At 40.1% G+C, this 20,676-nt stretch overlaps 1 protein-coding gene across 2 annotated transcripts in view; it reads left to right on the top strand.

The window, feature by feature from the left end:
• The first annotated feature begins 7,239 nt into the window (after positions 1–7,239).
• LOC133559229 (rab11 family-interacting protein 2) overlaps positions 7,240–20,676 on the top strand; it is a 74,596-nt gene continuing 61,159 nt past the window's right edge. For both annotated transcript variants that reach the window (XM_061910785.1, XM_061910786.1), the window contains exons 1-2: positions 7,240–7,428; positions 8,064–8,593. In XM_061910785.1, the coding sequence (XP_061766769.1) occupies positions 8,241–8,593 (353 nt within the window). In that variant the 5' untranslated portion in view covers positions 7,240–7,428; positions 8,064–8,240. The remainder of the gene's footprint in view (positions 7,429–8,063; positions 8,594–20,676) is intronic.

The following is a 20,676-nucleotide window of genomic DNA, read 5'->3' as shown; positions in this document are numbered from 1 at the left end:
CTTTCGGCTCAGCTCCTTCTTCACTACAACGGATCGATACAGGGTCCGCATTACTGAAGACACTGCACTGATCCGCCTGTTGATCTCACAATCCACTCTCCCCTCGCTTGTGAACATGACTCCGAGGTACTTGAACTCCTCCACATGGGGCAATATCTCCTCCCGAACTTTTCTGATGGCACTCCACCCTTTCCTGGGCGAGAACCATGGACTAGGAGGTGGTGATTCTCATCCCAGTCGCCACACATTAGGCTGCGAACCGGTCCAGTCAGAGCTGAAGATCCTGGCCAGATGAAGCTATCAGGACCACATCATTTGCAAAAAGCAGATACTTAATCCTGCAGTCACCAAACCGGATCCCTTCAATGCCCTGATTTCGCCTAGGAATTCTGTCCATAAAAGTTATGAACAGAATTGGTGATAAAGGGTAGCCTTAGCAGAGTCCAACCCTCACTGGAAAACGGGTCCGACTTTCTGCCAGCAATGCGTACCAAGCTCTGACACTGATCATACAGGGAGCGGACCGCCACAATCAGACAGTCCGAAACTCCATACTCTCTGAGCACTCCCCACAGGAGTTCCCAGGGGACACAGTCAAATGCCTTCTCCAAGTCCACAAAGCACATGTAGACTGGTTGGGCAAAGAGTATAGAGATGGTCTACCGTTCTACGACCACGACGAAAAACCACACTGTCCCTCCTGAATCCGAGGTTAGACTATCTAGCATAGCATCCTCTCCAGTACATCTGAATAGACCTGACCGGGAAGGCTGAGGAGTGTAATCCCACGATAGCTGGAACCATACTTGGCAACCCTCCCGGATTTTCCGGAAGACTCCCGAAATTCAGCGCCTCTCCTGAAAACCTCCCGGGACCAATTTTCTCCCGAAAATCTCCCGAAATTCAGGCGGAGCTGGAGGCCACGCCCCCTCCAGATCCATGCGGACCTGAGGGAGGACAGCCTGTTTTCACGTCTGCTTTCCCACAATATAAACAGCGTGTCTGCCCAATGATATTATAACTGTAGAATGATTGAGGGCGAGTTATTGGTTTCTTATGCGGGTTTATTGTTAGGCAGTTTCAATAACGTCCTCCCAGCGTGGTAACAACTCACAACAACAGCAGTCACCATAAAGCAATTTGTCTGCCGTAAACAGCAATGTTGTGACACTCTTAAACAGGACAATTCTGCCATCTACTGTACATGCATATGTGACGATAACATCTACGGTTTTTAGAGAGTGCAGTGCACAACTACGCACACAACAAGGAGACGAAGATGGAAGATTCCAGACTGTAGTGCATTTGATGAAAGCACTTTTGTGTGTGCCACACAGCAATGCAGAGGGTGTTCAGCATGTTTAGAAAAATAGTGACAGAGAATAGAACAAAGATGGACAGTACAACCCTTAACTCAACAATGAGTAGATGAGTGTTTTGTATATATATATATATATATATATATATATATATATATGGGGCTTCACGGTGGCAGCGGGGTTAGTGCGTCTGCCTCACAATACGAAGGTCCTGCAGTCCTGGGTTCAAATCCAGGCTCGGGATCTTTCTGTGTGGAGTTTGCATGTTCTCCCCGTGAATGCGTGGGTTCCCTCCGGCTACTCCGGCTTCCTCTCACTTCCAAAGACATGCACCTGGGGATAGGTCGATTGGCAACACTAAATTGGCCCTAGTTTGAGAATGTGAGTGTGAATGTTGTCTGTCTATCTGTGTTGGCCCTGCGATGAGGTGGCGACTTGTCCAGGGTTTACCCCGCCTTCCGCCCGATTGTAGCTGAGATAGGCGCCAGCGCCCCCCGTGACCCCAAAAGAGAATAAGCAGTAGAAAATGGATGGATGGATATATATATATATTTATATATATATATATATATATACACATATACAATAATAAAACAAATATATATATATATATATATATATATATATATATATATATATATATATATATATATATATACATATATATATATATATATATATATATATATATATATATATATATATATATATATATATATATATATATATATATATATAGCTCAACAAACAGCACAGTGTCCTGTGATTTGGTTTGATTTTGGAAATGTTAGATATAAACTCATGCTATACATTGTATCCATTAGGTCATCGATGGTATTGTGCTTATTATAGGGTTTAAGAGGTCAATGATTAAGTCACCACATAAGAAAATTACTTTTGATGTATTTTAAATTTTCAGGAGTTATGCAGATCCTAAATGCACAACAGCAGGTACCTATGGGTTCTGCATGATAGGACCCCTTTAATCCACTCCTTAAACCAGGGGTCACTAACGCGGAGCCCGCGGGCACCAGGTTGCCCGTCAGGAACAGATGAGTGGCCTGCTGGCCTGTTCTAAAAATAGCTCAAATTGCAGCACTTACCAGTGAGCTGCCTCTATTTATTACATTTTATTTATTTACTAGCAAGCTGGTCTCACTTTGCCTGACATTTTTAATTCTAAGAGAGACAAAACTCAAATACAATTTGAAAAACGTGCACTTAGGGAAAATATAAAAATAAAGTGTTGCATATTGATATTTATCTGTTTCTATATATATTTATTGTGAGAAATCATTTAGATGATCAGTGTTTCCACAAAGATAAATATCATTAACTATTAATAATAACATAGAGTTAAAGGTAAATCAAGCAAATTGGCTATTTCTGGAAATGCATTTAAGTGTGTATCAAACTGGTAGCTCTTTGCATTAATCAGTACCCAAGAAGTAGCTCTTGGTTTCAAAAAGGTTGGTGACCTCTGCCTTAAACATTTCAATACTTGATTTTGCTGTTCATTATAAACAGATGATCAATATGCTTTATCTTTTTTCATGACCTATTTCAGAGGTTAGAATTCTAAGATATTATCAATATCAAATAACATGTATTTTTTTTTTTTCACCACTTTGTAGTTCAGGTTCTTTCACCTACATTGCTACTTCTCTGACGTTCTTGTTCGTTGTGTTGATGTAATTTAGTTCATATCCTTGCAAAAGCTATTCCTTTTTTTTTTTTTTTAGGATCAATCCATGTTTCTGAGATAGCGAATACTATAAAATGCTCATTGAAATGTTCCCAAGAAATTTTAATTACAAAATAAGGCAAAATTCCTGATCACAAAGGTTTTTATTTTTCAAATTACGTGGGAACACTTAAAAAGTTTATTTTTACAAAAAATATATGGTGGAGTGAATGGGGAAATATAAGCTTGAGGATAGTCGCGTGTGGAATGAGGAAGGGTTAAATTGTGTGACTCTTAACACTCAAAGCATGAGGCTTGGCAGCCCTGAATTGGCTATTTCTCGTCTTCCAGAAACTTAGTTTAATACCCGCCATGGAAGCGAGAATTGTTGACTTAGAAGTGGCTCTACACTGTAGAGGGAGATTAGCCGCTAGCAAATATACTACAGTGCTTTACGTTCGTTCGCTTGTTGCTGTCAAATTTGCAAAACACAGTTAGAATGTGTGATCAACATGCAGTATCACGATATAGTGATAGTATTATAAGCTACGACAAATTTGTATAGCTTCTGTAGCCGAGGAACGGACCGCCAAGTGCCCTGCCTTCGGCTGCCGCCCATCTCACATTGCACCCGACCTCTATGGCCCCTGCTATGGGTGGTGAGCCCATTGGAGGGGTGACCCACGTTGCCTCTTCGGGCTGTGCCCAGCCGGGCCCCGTGGGTTCAGGCCCGGCCACCAGGCGCTCGCCATCGTGCCCGACCTCCGGGCCAGGCTCCAGAGGGGGGCCCCGGTGACCCGAGTCCGGGCGAGAGAAATCTGGGTCCACGATATTTCTTCTTCATAAAGGTCTTCGAGCTGCTCTTTGTCTGATCCCTCACCTAGAACCTGTTTGCCTTGGGAGACCCTACCAGGGGCATAAAGCCCCCGGACAACATAGCTCGTAGGATCATTGGGACACGCAAACTCCTCTACCACGATGGTGGCAGCTCAGAGAGGATGAGAATCAGCACCTCCAAGTCCGAGTCCATGGTTCTCGCCCGGAAAAGGGTGGAATGCCATCTCCGGGTTGGGGAGGAGACCCTGCCCCAAGTGGAGGAGTTCAAGTACCTAGGAGTCTTGTTCACGAGTGGGGGAAGAGTGGATCGTGAGGTTGATAGGCGGATCGGTGCACCGTCTTCAGTAATGCGGACGTTGTACCGATCCGTTGTGGTGAAGAAGGAGCTGAGCCGGAAGGTAAAGCTCTCAATTTACCGGTCAATCTACATTCCCATCCTCACCTATGGTCATGAGCTTTGGGTCATGACCGAAAGGATAAGATCACGGGTACAAGCGGCCGAAATGAGTTTCCTCTGCCGTGTGGCGTGGCTCTCCCTTAGCGATAGGGTGAGAAGCTCTGCCATCCGGTAGGAACTCAAAGTAAAGCCGCTGCTCCTCCACATCGAGAAGAGCCAGATGAGGTGGTTCGGGCATCTGGTCAGGATGCCACCTGAAGGCCTCCCTAGGGAGGTGTTTAGGGCACGTCCAACCGGTAGGAGGCCACGGGGAAGACCCAGGACACGTTGGGAAGACTATGTCTCCCGGCTGGCCTGGGAACGCCTCGGGATCCCCCGGGAAGAGCTAGACGAAGTGGCTGAGGAGAGGGAAGTCTGGGTTTCCCTGCTTAGGCTGTTGCCCCCGCGACCCGACCTCGGATAAGCGGAAGAAGATGGATGGATGGATGGAAATTTGTATAATAAATAGTGTATATCATCTTTAATTGCGCAACCCTACACCACGCTACCGAAAGATTTAGTTAAACTCATGGTGCTCCTTCGTTTACCCAACAATGAAGATATGTTTTTAAGGATTAGGTAAAATATTATTTATGACACACATTATGAACAGTACACAAAAAAAAGCCCAGATTGAAACCAAACACAGAACTTAAAAACATTAATGCTATCACCGCATTATTTATCCCATACCGATACTATATTGCACAGTATAAATGCAATTGGATTGTTAAGCTGAACAATATAATATTGGGTCAGCCATTTTTAACTAATCTTTAACTTAATTCAAAAAAATTTTTGGATAAACTTGTGTTCGATGAATGGCATGGCCAGACCCCAGCCTGGTGGTGTGTACCCTGAATGTGTGCAATGCAGTGGATGAAGCACATGATAAAACCAACACAGCTTGGTGTGTTTGGTTAAGAAGCTCTTGTCAAGTGAGGTGACAATCAAGTCTGTGCTCATTCAAGAGAACCTCTTATCTGTACCTCCATGTCCCACTCAGGGGACGAAAGCACTTCCTTGTATTTGTATGATTTTCTTCTTAAGAAAAGTGCACACGCTCATTTTGCACATTAACTCACTGTGGGGGGTCCACGCGTCCATGTGGGCAGGGCATGTGCGGAAGGCGGCTACGAAGCAGCTGCAGGTGAGTTGACAACCCAGCTGGAACAGGTTGTCTAATCACCTGTCTCTTGTGTTTAAAGCAGCGCGAGGAGCCCAGGAGGAGGGACGAGCCAGGGGAGACGGAGAAGGGAGAACCTTAAGACCAAGAGACTGTATAAACAAATAAAAAGAGTGTATATGCTGATAAAACGGCTGCTTATTCCTGAACACTGAGAACCCCGAGCACGAGACGTGTTACACTCACATTTATATTTAACAAAGGTACCTTGCTAGAGAAAATGTTGCTTCGTTTCAGCTTATAACGTGAAATCCATCCATCCATTTTCTACCGCGTGTCCCTTTCGGGGTCGCAGGGGGTGCTGGAGCCTATCTCAGCTGCACATGGGCGGAAGGCGTCGTACACCCTGGACAAGTCACCACCTCATTACAAGGCCAACACAGATAGACAACATTCACCTTCACATTCACACACAAGGACCAATTTTAGTGTTGCCAATCAATCTATCCCCAGGTGCATTTCTTTTGAGGTGGGAGGAAGCTGGAGTTCTTTGAGGGAACCCACGCAGTCACGGGGAAAACATGCAAACTCCACACGGAAAGATCCCGAGCCCGGGATTGAACTCAGGACTACTCAGGACCTTCGTATTGTGAGGCACATGCACGAACACCTGTACCACCGTGCTGCCCCTAACGTGAAATCATTGCTACAAAACATTTAAAATATAGTGTAATGTGTTAATATTTCATGTTTTTCCATGTGTTTCATTGCTTTCACATGCCTCTTAATCACGTTTTATCTGTTGAGCTGTAGAGGTCAGTGATCTGTTTGTGGAATGTGAGAGTGTACATGTGTTTTGGGAGGAGATCAGAGATTGGCTGAGAAACAAGGGTGTGGAGATGTCCCCATTCTCTATTGAAGAGGTCAAATTTGGTATTTTTATAAATGACTGTAACATAGAAATGTTTGTCAACATTATTATACTACAGGTAAAAAAAAAATCTACATAAATGTCGATTTATGAAAGTAAGGTCAACATGTTCTAATTGGCTTGATAATTTAGAATTATCAATCAAATCTTGAAGGATGATTAAGAATACAAACACCCTTAAATGGATATACCGTATTTCTTTGGATTGCCGCAGGGCATATAGTATGCGCCTGCCTTGAATTACTGCCGGGTCAAACTCGCTTCCCAAAAAAATTAGCGCATGCTTAGTATTACCGCTTGGTCAAACTTGTGACGTCACGAGTGACAATTCCCCTGTCATCATTTGCAAAATGGAGGAGGCTGATTTCAATACCGGTAATTTGAAATTGTATAAAGGGAAGAAGATTAAGAGGTATTCAGTAGGATTTAAGGTCCAAGCTTATATCACACTCAATTTTTTACTGCATACTTTTGGTAAGTGCCGTAGTGAGAAGAGGTTTTAAAATAATTAGCGCATGCTTACTTTTACCGCATGCCTTTGGTGAGCGCAGGAGTGAAAAGAGGTTTTGAATTAATTAGCGCCCTGGCAGCAATTCAAGGAAATACGGTATGTGTTAAAAACATTTAATGTGATTTAGGTAGCCCTTTTTGTCTGTCATATTTATTGTTATTATTTTTAATTATTATTATTTAATACTCTAGCTGAATTTGCTTTTGTTTTCTTTCCTTGACATGTTTCGCTGATGTTGAAAGTGCCTTGACATTTGTGTACATTAAAAATGTATGTTTGTCGTTGAATAACAAAAATAAATTAAACAAACATGCCACGTAATTATTTCTGTTGGGTGTGTCGTTTTACAGCAGCAGGGGGGAGTTATTTACCTCAACTTCTGCTGGCGTGTACAGGAAGTGACGTTTGACAAGGAAGTAGCTGTCGTATCCGGTCGACGGCAAGTGATTAGCAATGGAGAGAAAGAACTCGAACTACAACTTATCCTAACAAGTACCTGGTGTAGAAAAAAAAAGCACCGCGTTTTTTTTTACCAATGAAGTCGACCCGTGTTGGACTGAAATGTCACCTCAAATGACTCTCAGGTAAGAGTTATGTATAAAGTGGTGTGCGACTGCTAGCGCTGTAGGTAGCCGCTTAAAGCTAATGTTGTGGTGCAGCCTGCTCGTTTTAAACAATCACAACAATATAATAGTTGTTGTTTACTGTTAGTCTTTTGTTCGGGAAGCAAATGTTTTATTCACCGTGTCAAACTTCTGCAAATTGGTTGACGATGGCAAGCGAAATGTCACAGTATTGTATTGTGCATTTTCTGCGTTCTGTAGTTGAAATACTAGATTAAGACTCCTTAACTCCATTGTATGACATTGCATGTGTGAATGTGAGCCATATACAAAACAATGAATGAAAATATTGTCAGTCACTAGTAGTGATAGTGTAATCATGGGCGTTTCCCCTGCATCACTAGTTTACTGTCACCATGATGTGATCATCACTCATATTTCATCCATCTATTTTCTACCGTTTGTCTTTCTTGGTGATAACATAATCACATGCATTGCAGCTCAAGATTGTAGCAGGATGATTATATTCTGAAAATAATGTATATTCATCTCTCAGAACAAGTAATTATTTTGTAATCCCTGTGCACCATGACTAATGCCATCGATCATAGGACAAGTTGCACGTTTTCATCTTGTTTATTTTTTCCCCCATCCAGATGACTTTCTAGTGGCTTGGACACCTGTGAATTGAACTGTGTATGTTTTTTTTTTTACTGTAGGTGGTATACATTATTAACATGAATAACAAGTTACTGTTAAGTATGTTTTTTTACATTACACTACACATTATTTACATTACATGTTCAGATCTGTAACACTATAAACAATTGACAATGTCACTGGGTGAACAATCACAGAAGTGGTTTCCAACTCATGTCCAAGCCACTGTTCTTCAAGCCGCGGGTTTACAGCCCAAAGGCAAAAATGGCACCAATGATGCGTTCACTATCATCCAGCTGGGGAAGGAAAAGTACTCTACATCAGTGGCGGAGAAGACACTCAACCCTGTCTGGAGAGAAGAAGCTTCGTTTGAATTACCAGGGTTACTTTTGCAGGGCAACCCGGAAGTGTATGAACTGTGCTTCATTGTTATGCATCGGTCATTGGTCGGGCTGGACAAGTTCCTCGGGCAGAGGACCATCAATCTCAATGAAGCATTTGACGACAAGGAAAAACAGAAAACTGAGTGAGTATTCCTGAGTTCCAGCCTTAATAATCAATTGATTAAGAATAACAGATACATAAATAATAAGTCATTTAGAATTTGGTAAAGTTTGCCCACCATTCTCCTTAGATGGTCTGCCTGGTTTCTATCATATAGTGGTTCATTTTAGACCTGAAAATATAGGAAGTGGAAAATATTTACAGAAGTTGCATCTACTAAATCAGTTTCCTTAATAGGAAGTAGTGTATCATCTCTTAAAGGGGTCATATTATGATTTTGTTTCTACATTCAAAACATTTGTGGTCTACAGACTACAGCAGTGTTTTTCAGCCACTGTGTTGCGGCACACTAGTGTGCCGTGAGATACAGTCTGGTGTGCTGGGGGAGATTATGTAATTTCAACTAATTGGGTTAAAAGCATTTTTTTGCAAACCAGTAATCATAATCCACAAATAATGTTCCATTGTTGAGTGTCTGTGCTGACTAGAGCTTAGCAGAGTAACCATATTATACTCTTTCATATCAGTAGGTAGCTTTTTGCTTTGTAGATGTCGGGAACAACGACACTGGTTTGTAGTGATCACAATGTACAGACGACAGCGGTCAAAAGCTATGTAATGCCGAAACCAAACATGAACAAAAGGCGAATGCCGCTAAGAAAAGGCATTGAAGCTTAGGAAAGGCTATGCAAAACAAAACTAAAACTGAACTGGCTACAAAGTAAACAAAAACAGAATGCTGGACGACAGCAAAGACTTACAGAGTGTGGAACAGAGACGGCATTCACAAAGTACATCCAAAATGAAAATGACAATCAACAATGTCTCTACAAAAAACGATAGCGTCCTAAGCAGAGAAGCCCAGACTTCCCTCTCCCCAGCAACTTTGTCCAGCTCTCCCTGGGGATACCGAGGCGTTCCCAGGCCAGCTGGGAGACATAACCTCTCCACCGTGTCCTGGGTGGTCTCCTACCGGTCAGACGCGCCCTAGACACCGCCCCAGAGTGGCGTTCATGGAGGACTATAGTTTTAGTAAGTGGATAAACACTAGCTTTTTTTTTCACACACTTTGGCCATGTGCAAAGCGACTGCTGTAGTGATCGTTCTTCACTGTGCTTCTTTCTCATCATGCATGGTATAGTCATACATATCTGGTGTAAATGATTCCTCCATAATAAGCTGCTTTATAGCCAGAGTTTGTTTGCTGTTGTGGTCTTTTCGCCTTGTAAACAGTTACATTTCCTGCCCCCAACTGTAGAACACTTTTATTTACTTTGGAATAAACGTCTCGCTTTCATTAGCGTTAGCATTAGCCATATTTTGCTAGGTTTAATTAAGAGGGAGGGTAGAAGCTACGGAAGCTCCTGGGGGGAAAAAAATGCCGTAGCAAGAAGGGGCACATTAAGATATTGGGATTTTTTTTAATTGCTTGCGACAAAAAACTTGAATTTATCAAAAAAAAAACTAATACCAGGCAGGTCCATGGGAGCCAGTCCGCCCCACAACAAGATGATAGAGAAAAATAAAGAACTTGTTGACTACAATGTCGGACTACAGTGGTGGATATTGCGCAAAGCTCTTCGGATAAACCTTTACCATTTATGGAGCTCTTCGTTGAGGTCACATGTTGTAAAAACGTCACAAGTTGTGCAAATTCCAAACGGCTCGTTTGGAGGTAGTACTGTTTGAAAGAAGGAAAGATTATTTTATAAATATCTGCGCAATGTCTTCATTGATCCCAACTACTCAAAAACAGGTACCAGTAAGTAAGAAATTTTATTTTTATTCATAATACAGGAATGTCAAATGTTGCGTCAACATATCATTATTGGGTTTTATTGAAATATTGTGCTAGGATGGCAGTCAAAAAAAAGCGTCAAAAGATTAAGTTAAATGTTTTAATGACTTTCCGACTTCCGTGGCTTCTCAGTGCAACATACCATGAATTGATTTACATGGACCCCGACTTAAACAAGTTGAAAAACTTGTTCGGGTGTTACCATTTAGTGGTGAATTGTACGGAATATGTACTGTACTGTGCAATCTACTACAAACCCCGTTTCCGTATGAGTTGGGAAATTGTGTTAGATGTAAATACAAACAGAATACAATGATTTGCAAATCCTTTTCAACCCATATTCAATTTAATGCACAACCAAGACAAGATATTTGATGTTCAAACTCATAAACTTTATTTTTTTTTGCAAACAATAATTACCTTACAATTTCATGGCTGCAACAGGTTCCAAAGTAGTTGGGAAAGGGCATGTTCACCACTGTGTTACATCACCTTTTCATTTAACAACACTCAATAAACGTTTGGGAACTGAGGAAACTAATTGTTGTAGCTTTGAAAGTGGAATTCTTTCTCAATCTTGTTTTATGTAGGGCTTTAGTCGTTCAACGGTCCGGGGTCTCCGCTGTCGTATTTTACGCCTTATAATGTGCCACGCATTTTCGATGGGCGACAAGTCTGGACTGCAGGCGGGCCAGGAAAGTACCCGCACTCTTTTACTACGAAACCACGCAGTTGTAACACGTGGCTTGGCATTGTCTTGCTGAAATAAGCAGGGGCGTCCATGATAACCTTGCTTGGATGACAACATATGTTGCTGCAAAACCTGTATGGACCATTCAGCATTAATGGTACCTACACAGATGTGTAAGTTACCCATGCCTTGGGCACTAATACACTCCCGTTCCATCACAGATGCTGGCTTTTCAACTTAGCGCCTATAACAATCCGGATGGTTATTTTCCTCTTTTTTCCGGAGGACACCACGTCCACAGTTTCCAAATATTATTTTAAATGTGGACTCGTCAGACTACAGAACCATTTTCCACTTTGCATCAGTCCATATTAGGTGAGCTTGGGCCCAGCGAAACCAGCGGCGTTCCTTGGTGTTGTTGATGAATGGGTTTTGCTTTGCATAGTAGAGTTTTAACTTGCACTTACATGTAGCAACCAACTGTAGTTACTGACAGTGGTTTTATCAAGTGTTCCTGAGCCCATGTAGTGATATACTTTACACATTGATGTCGGTTTTTGACGCAGTACCTCCTGAGGGATCAAAGGTCTGTAATATCTTCGCTTACTTGCAGTGATTTCTCCGAATTCTCTGAACCTTTTGATGTCTTTACGGCCCGCAGAAGATACAATCTCTAAATTCGTTGCAATAGCTCGTTGAGAAATGTTGTTCTAAAACTGTTCGACCATTTGCTTACGAATTGGTGACCCTCGCCCCATCCTTGTTTGTGAATTACTTAGCATTTCATGGAAGCTGCTTTTATACCAAATAATGGCACCCACCTGTTCCCAATTAGCTTACACACCTGTGGGATGTTCCAAATAAGTGTTTGATGAGCTTTCCTCAACTTTATCAGTATTTATTGCCACCTTTCCCAACTTCATTGTCATGTGTTGCTGGCATCAAATTCTAAAGTTAATGATTATTTGCAAAAAAAAAAGTTTATCAGTTTGAACATCAAATATGTTGTCTTTGTAGCATATTCAACTGAATATGGGTTGAAAATGATTTGTAAATCATTGTATTCCGTTTATATTTACGTCTAACACAATTTCCCAACTCATAATATGGAAACAGGGTTTGTAATAAAAGTTCCAATCAATCAATCAAAACAACACACAACACTGGAAATGTGTCCCGTGAAAACCCGTCCGACCGGACTTCCTAACAATAACCACAGTTCCGTGGTTGAATTATTACCCACTATGTGGCAGCACATCATGCAGATAGAATTTTTTTTTTTCTGTCATTTGTTCTCTTTCTTTTCTTTTTTTCCTAAGAGTGCTCACATACCTGATAATAGGTCCCATTTGAATTAAATGATCATGTGAAGCACTTAAAATACAAAGACTAGCATCTCTGTTACTGACCTGTTAACCCTCGGATTATCTATTTTAGTGGTAGCCTAAACAGGTTTTCCCACAGGACTGCAATCTATTTTGGCATTGAGTTGTGAGTGGCCGTGGGAGGGACATTGTCTAATTTGCACAAATGGCCTTGGACGCATGTGCATGCAATTTTGAGTGATGCTATGGGAGACAAAATGTGAGCAGTAAACATGAAACTCAAAAACAAATATTTTTAGAAATTGAATTTAATTTTTTTCTATTGCTTGTTTTTCTGGGGCGGTCCACTGCAGCACCTTCTGCTTGTTGAGAAGAACACTACATGCTTTCATAAAAAATATACCAAAACACCAGAATAGTTTGATCAATATAGTTTCATTAAACGATCTAGATGGTTTTAAATGAGGGATGTGCCCATCGATTGGCCACCGGTCATTATCGCAGATTTTCCCGAAAAATTATGTAAGCCCCATTAACGATTATTAGCTGTCAAACTGTGGACTATAGGGTTTGTTTTTCCAGAAGGCAAAGGAAAGTTGGCACGGTCAAGACGTGATTGTAAGTACATATTTATTTATTACACTAACAAACTACAAAAAAAAAAGCATACAAAAGGCGCGCACAATGGCGGAGAACCAACTTGACTATAAAATCAAAAAACTAGCACAAAGGCAAAACTATAGACAAAAGGCAAAATTCGATAACTGTGACATAAAAACAAAAACTTACGTGGCATGGGCAGGAGGGAAACTATGGACAGAATGATTAAACAGGCATGGCATGGCATAAAGGAAGTATAGGTAAAGTCGCCAGGCTGACTACCTGGCAACTACAGGTTTAAATAATGCTTTGGAGATTTGTGACAGGTGAGCAAGTGCAAAACGTGAGACAGGTGCGGGACATAAGGACAAGTGAAAACTAATGGGTTGCTATGGTGACAAAACAAACAAAAATGCACAAAGTGTCCAAAAACTAAACCGAACATGACTTAAACAAAACATGATCACACAGACATGACATTAGCACAGGACCAGGCATGCTAAAAGCTAACATAGGTGCTCTCAGCTGGCTTGAAATAAGAGGCAAAATACGTTCTTAATAATGTTTAAAAAGTGTAGATGGAACTGCGTTACAGCAGAAAGTCATCTGTTATTAACAGGAAATTTAACAAGTAGATTAAGAGTCTAAAGAGAAAAAAATACAACAACCGTTGTTGCAGTCAGTACACAACATGTAAGGGAAGTGGGTGGATTGATCCATAAATTAGTGGTGTCGACAAAGGTAATATGGTATCATGAATTGATCAATACTAGAGTAATTAGATGGATATTTTAATTTTTTTATGTTGTTTTTGTTAATGTGTACAGATTCAGAGAATAGAGCATCGGTCTTTAAGTGCAAAAAGGATTTAAAATAGTATTAGACAGTATTTTTTTATTTTGTCGTTGTGTCCTAAGGACTTTGTTTTGCCCAAACAATTGTATGTCATAAAAAATAACAAATAACTTTTTTTAATATTTAACTGATATTGTTAAAGGGGAACTGCAATTTGTTTTTTAAATGTTGCCCATCGTTGACAATTATTATCGAAGCCATGACGACAGATTTTTTTAATGCATTCGAAATATTCAATAAACGTAAATAACAGTCTGCATACAGCAGAGCTAACAGGATGTCCAATATTTCGCCCATTAAATCCAATAAATAACCAATCAAAAACCGCCAACGGTAATTCATTTACATTACGTAAATGTATTAGTGATATAATATTGTTATTATAAGCGATAACGCAGACAAACTATTTTAACGGCGCCGTGATCAGTTCCGTGTGTCCCTAAGTTAACATCATCAAGTGATCTGCTGCTTTCTCGCTTCGTTGCTCCCTGCAAGTTTATTGTAGATCATAAATCATACATCTCACCTGGACAGAAAAAGTCTTGAGGAAGTAATCCGACGAGTTGGTACACTTCGACAGCCATTTAGGGCCAGGAAATGTCGACAAAGAAACAAAGATGCTTGGTTTCTTTCATTTAAGTGGGAATATATGAACATTCGACTGTAGCAGTTGGTATCCTATTGACAACAGACATTGCACAGTAAGATATTTTTTATTACGTTGGCTCTCAAAGTCTGCCGTGAGTAATGAACAGTGATCAAGAGCAAAAAAAAAGAAAACGTGACGCATGTTTTAAATTGATGTGCGGCGTATGCTTAAAATGATCAAAATATATAAATATTATAAATTACCCATTACTAAATCACATGTATACTTACATCATGTATATAAAACCTCAATGGAGGTGTTTGAATGTTTTTTTGAGGGCTTTAAACAGTGGTGTCCATTTGCGGCCCGCATGTCATTTTTTTAACGGCCCCACGGCACATTTTAAAAATACTATGGCAAAAAATTAAGAACATAAAAAGTGGTATAAAAGAGTAAACAGGTGAAGTGTGACAAGAACATGTTGAAACGTTTACTCTAATAACACAAAGCTGTCATGCAGGCTGTTTCTTCCTTTAAAAAAAAATAGTGAATCAAAATCAATTATGAATTATTGACCAATTTAAGGCTCCAATTTTGTCACATTAAATATTTTTGGGGGCAAATGTTGCATATTTTGTGTTTGCTATATAAAAAACTGAGCTGTTTTGTTTTTTTTTCAAAGAAAGGCCTAAAACGAACAAACAAAAAACATAAACTACAAAAAAAATTATAATTGACGAATAGATCTGAAGTCGATCTCTCGAGACCATTGTGTTAAAAGTAAACAGTAAAAAAGATATTATTTATTTTTTAACACTTTAATGAGTAGGACCCTTTTGGATCAGCGTGTTTTGTTTTTATGTGTCATTGCACAAAAAAAAACAGTGAATTAAAATCAATGGTGTTATGAGTTGTTGACCTTTTTACGGCTCCAATTATGATATAATCTCAAACATTCTACTTAAAAAAAATTTCTTGGGTAAAAATATTGCATTTTTTTTCCCATAAAAAACATGGTTTTCTTTGACAAAAAGAGCATGCAACTTAAATCTTTAAAAACGTCATATTGACAGATAGACTTAATGTTGATCTAGAGATTCAAAATTTAAATAATAATAAAAATAATAATACTGTATAATGACACATTTTCAACATTTTATTTTTACCAAAACCCTTTGGGGTCATTGGGATCAAGATTGAGTGGAGGCCTAAATGTATATTTTTTATTCATATATTGATGAGGTGGCGACTTGTCCAGGGTGTACCCCGCCTTCCGCCCGATTGTAGCTGAGATAGGCGCCAGCGCCCCCCGCGACCCCAAAAAGTGAATACGCGGTAGAAAATGGATGGATGGATGTATTGGTTTTTTAAATAAATGGCCCCCTGCTTGTTTTGATTTTCCAGTGTACGGCCCTCAGTGGAAAAAGTTTGGACACCCCTGGCTTTAAAAGTGGGATTGCGCGCCTCCCATAGGTTCCATTGTAAGCAAACTTTTGATCGCATTTATTTAATATTTTAAATGCAAAAAAAAAAAAAGATCCATCGTCATGTATCCCATAATGATTGTGGATGATTTTCCGAATTCCCCAAAAAGTCCAGTTCCTCTTTAAACTGTCAGTAGCACTCATACATAAGATTAAACAATTACAGTTAATGTGACCTATACCAGTTTTTGGTATTGGCCGATTTTACTCAAGGATTATCAGTATCGGAATCCTCAGCATAAATCCCCAACCAGAACATCCCAAGTTTAAATACTTGCTAAATAAAGCTACACAATCGCAACACATTATCTTGCATGATGGTAGCAGGTTGCACCAAATCAATGTGGCAGTCATCTATGAATAAGTGGATGTATGGGAGTTAATATTAGTGGATATTCTGGACTGTTCTTGCTGTTAGTAGTAATGTTACTGTGCTATATTTGCCACAACATAAGTTAAGGTTGCGCAATACTCACAAATATGCCTGACAAAACGAATTTTTGGTCTATCGATATATTGGGATTATGCTTGTTGACATATTCTAGCTGCTTCCTGGAAGTTTAACAGCGCCAAGCATTCTCAATACTCACAAATATCCCTGACAAAAAGAATTTTTATTCTATCGATATATTGGGATTATGCTTGTTGACATATTCTAGCTGCTTCCTGGAAGTTTAACAGCACCAAGCATTCTCAACACAATGTTCTGTCTTCTCTAGTGAACATGGATAATGTCCATCTTCTAGGGGTGTAAAGGTACACAAAAATTTCGGTTCGGTACGTACCTCGGTTTATAGGTCACTGTTCGGTTCATTTTCGGTACAGTCAGAAAACAACAAAATATAAATTTGTTGGTTATTTATTTACCAAATTTGTAAACAATGGCATAACATACATATACACACAGGGTCCATTGCCAGGGTTAATGTGGTCGACATATATAAAATAAAAACTAAATAAGATAAGGCTCAGAATGGTTTCTTAACAAAACCTTTCTACAAATAAAGTGCTTTTTTCGATTTGTTGATTGATTGAGACTTTTATTAGTAGATTGCACAGTACAGTACATATTCCATACAATTGGCCACTGTCTGCTAACACCCCAATAACTTTTTCAACTTGTTTAAGTCGGGGTCGACGTTAATTAACATTAAACTCTCTCAAGTTGTTGCTCAGATTAATTAAAATGACAAAACTTTTCTTCTACATATAAAAAGGGCAACCTTAATTAGTTTCAAGTCAACTCGGCCTCTGATCAACTTTTCTTTTCCCCCCTAGCCTGGCTAACTTGGCAGTAAGAGGATATATGGGCTCATTTTTCTTCCACCATAGAAGTGGGTCAAAATCTAGTTTTTAATGCAATATGGACTTAAATCTGCTGCTATAAAAACATGTTATTGCTTTAACCCTGCCTGACTCGCAGAGGAGAGGCTGCTTGAATGTGGTGGTAAAGCTTCAAATGGGTTAGCATGTGTTATTAGAGTAGCGTATGTGTGTTTGTGTGTGGCCCTTTTAATATGTGAAAGCATGTGAGGTGAGTGTGTGGGCGAGCGAGGTGAGGGAGCGGTAGCGTGAGTGCGGGGAGTGGCTACTGTTTTGTTGGATTTGCTGTGTGCAAGACCTCAATAAAGCCACAATTTGCAACAAATCGGCAGACTCTTCATTTACCCTGGAGTCCGGCGCTGTGGAGACCCTCTGCCGGGTAGAATGACGGTTGTTACCCCCGAGAATACATCAGCCCTGGAGGAATGTCTCCCCTGCGCTCCTCGACTACGGTCTGGGAGCTGGAAGCAGGAAAGGTGCAACACATGTTTGACGTGTTGTCAGAAGCAGCTGCTGAACAATGTCGGCAAACCTCTGTCCTACATTGTTGTATCGCGCAGCCAAAGTGTTCCCACACGGGAGATCTTAACGAGGCAGGAGGGTCTTCCAGCTCTGGCTTTTACTTGTTGTCCTAGCCCGGTCGCTGTTAGCATGTGTACTCGTTCGGTACACCTCCGAGCCGAACCGAAACCCCCGTACCGAAACGGTTCAATACAAATACACGTACCGTTACACCCCTACCATCTACATACACTACGATATATCGGCACTGACAATACCAGGTACAGTGTCAGTTTATGGTCGATACTACAGTAATTTGATTGATGATTTTTTTTTATCATTGCTAAATTGGTGTTTGTTATTTTTATTAATTTTTACAAACTCAAAGTATGTTCCTAGACACAAGAGGACTATGGCGCAAAAACAAGGATTCAAATCAAAAGCAATAATAGTTTTTGTTTGTGTTTAGCGAGTGTGTAGTAAAAGGCACTAAGTAAGTAATAAATTGATAATGTTCAACCACCATACTGTTTATAAATCTGTTTATATTTGTGATCAAAAATGTAATTGTCAATGATCTTGTAAATTTTGAGAATCATATTAGTATGGCCAGTTTTGCCTCTAACTGCAAGTATCCAAACAACAAAAAAATAACTGGTTTGTGTTGATACAACCATGTTACAAGAGAAAGTAACCAGCTAGTAACAATAAGGTAATGAAATGTTTTTGAAAATAATACAACTGTGAATGACGCAATTTGTTACCGCATACCCGAGCAGCCAAATTAGGAGCCTTTTTCACCGGTTTGAAATGGTTCGTTTGTCATTTATATGCCAAAAAATATTATATATTGTTGAGGATGCAATGTATTTCGCGGTATAGATTTGAGACAATTCCGAGCATAAATGTGATTTTATTTATTTACTTATTTGTCTTTTACGAAAAGGATGAAGTTAAACATTGTTGCTGGCTTGTGGACATTTACTGACCTGATATTACCTTTTTGTGACCCTTTTTTTGAGGCTTAGCAATGGCTTAGGCTTCTTTCTGTAGAAAGAGTATTTTTTGCCTGATCACTTAAATGGGTAGCACGGATTGACCTATTTATTAAACAAATGGCGCTTGCTGATAAATGAACATGTTATGATGGACCATTCGATTCATTTAATCTTTTTTTTTTTTGGAAGTAATTCATTTTATACCTGTTCTGGTTGATTTTGCTTTACCTCATGTTTGATAGTCACTGACTGATAAAAGACTAGCTAATTTATGGTGAGGTGTAGACTGTATAAAACATCACTGTGATTTACCAAAAGCCTGACGTAATAATTGTAGTGTAAACTAACAAATTAGGTTGATTTTCGACCTTTAAAGACCCACATGCTCTTGCTTAACTCTACATTAAGGAAACAGGAACATATTAACCAAAATGGATCTGGTGTTAATTAGCTCAGCAATAAAGAAACACATTAGTACTTCCTCACCGCCCAGCAGTTTAGACAATGTAATATGTTATAATCAGTGTGGATGTGGGACGGATTTAATTTTTCTGCCGGTACTTTTTCCCCTCCAAGGTGGTGGGCTTTTGTCATCATAGTGTTGGTAAGTGTAGTGTTGCCCACGCTTCTCGTCGGCCCATTCCCACACTGCAGGCAAGTTTTACAATGACACCTGGACCGTAGAAACTATATCCGCACTCCACTGTCTTATATGCTGCGGCTCATTTGTGATGTTTTGAACTGATATTTTGGGGAGAAAATACTGTCTCTGTATGTGAGTGGGCAGCACATAATTATCGTGCACCTGTGTTTGTTGATTGTGACGAGTTTCTCAGCAGTCTGGGGGCCAAATAGGAGGATTGTCATTGCAAATGCAAGGTTTATCTTGGCCTTGAGACGCACTTAAGCTGCAGCCTCGGCCGGCCCCAAAGCGTAGGCCTGCTGCTGATCTGACCGAACATGCTGTGCAGCCTGAGAAAAGGATCCAGTAAGGCCCTTCATGATGGGCTACTGGGAGCTTGATGGTTTAGATTAGCTGCAGTTGCGTCAAGCCAATTGCAACATATTTTGGAATTGAACTGATAACTATGCATAGTGGAATTCATAGGAAATAGTACCAATACCAATATATAATGCCACCCAAACGCCTCCTTAGGGAGGGGTTAAGGGCACGTCTAACCGGTAGGAAATCACGGGGAAGACCCAGGACACGTTGGGAAGACTTTGTCTCCCGGCTGGCCTGGGAACGCCTCGGGATCCTCTGGGAAGAGCTGGACAAAGTGGCTGGGTAGAGGAAAGTATGGGCTTCCCTGCTTAGGCTGCTGCCCCTGCGTCCCGACCTCGGATAAGCGGAAGAAGATGGATGGATGGATGGATGGATAGATAATACCAGTCATGAAGATTCATTGAAAGTTAGTGGGACATCAAAACGACAAAAGCATTCATCACGCAGCAATGTCATTGAAGACGTGCATATTTGTGATGAGCCTTTTGTAATGACAATTACCTAATACCAAAAAAAAAAATTGCTCTTTAATTGGTAAAACAGGTGTGTTTTTTCTAGTGTGGCATAAATGATTTTTAAAAAGTATGTCAATTGTGTGAAATGTATTATGGATTGTGTCTTTGAGTGAGTAAGGCAAAATGAAGTGTAGTCCTCGGCTACAACTCGCATAGCTCCTGCGGATGTTGTTTCAACAAAGAACAAGAAAAATAATGTCATCTTTGGGAAGTCAAGCTCTATCCTAAGGTAGCATCATTTTGGAGTTTAAATGATTAAATAGATTGTCCCATCCTCTTAAAATATTGTTTATTTTAGTTTATGCATTTATTTTTTTATAGTATTTTGGTGTCATGAACTGTGTTTTGTAAATTTCTGATAACACAGAGGATATGGCTGGTTAGCATGCATGAACTGGCTGGTCACCCTGTGGTTCAGTG

The sequence above is a fragment of the Nerophis ophidion genome, linkage group LG09 (genome assembly GCF_033978795.1).
Source record: "Nerophis ophidion isolate RoL-2023_Sa linkage group LG09, RoL_Noph_v1.0, whole genome shotgun sequence".
Lineage (NCBI taxonomy): Eukaryota > Metazoa > Chordata > Actinopteri > Syngnathiformes > Syngnathidae > Nerophis > Nerophis ophidion.
Note: the sequence above shows the minus strand (reverse complement) of the source record. Positions and strands in the feature narration are given on the sequence as shown.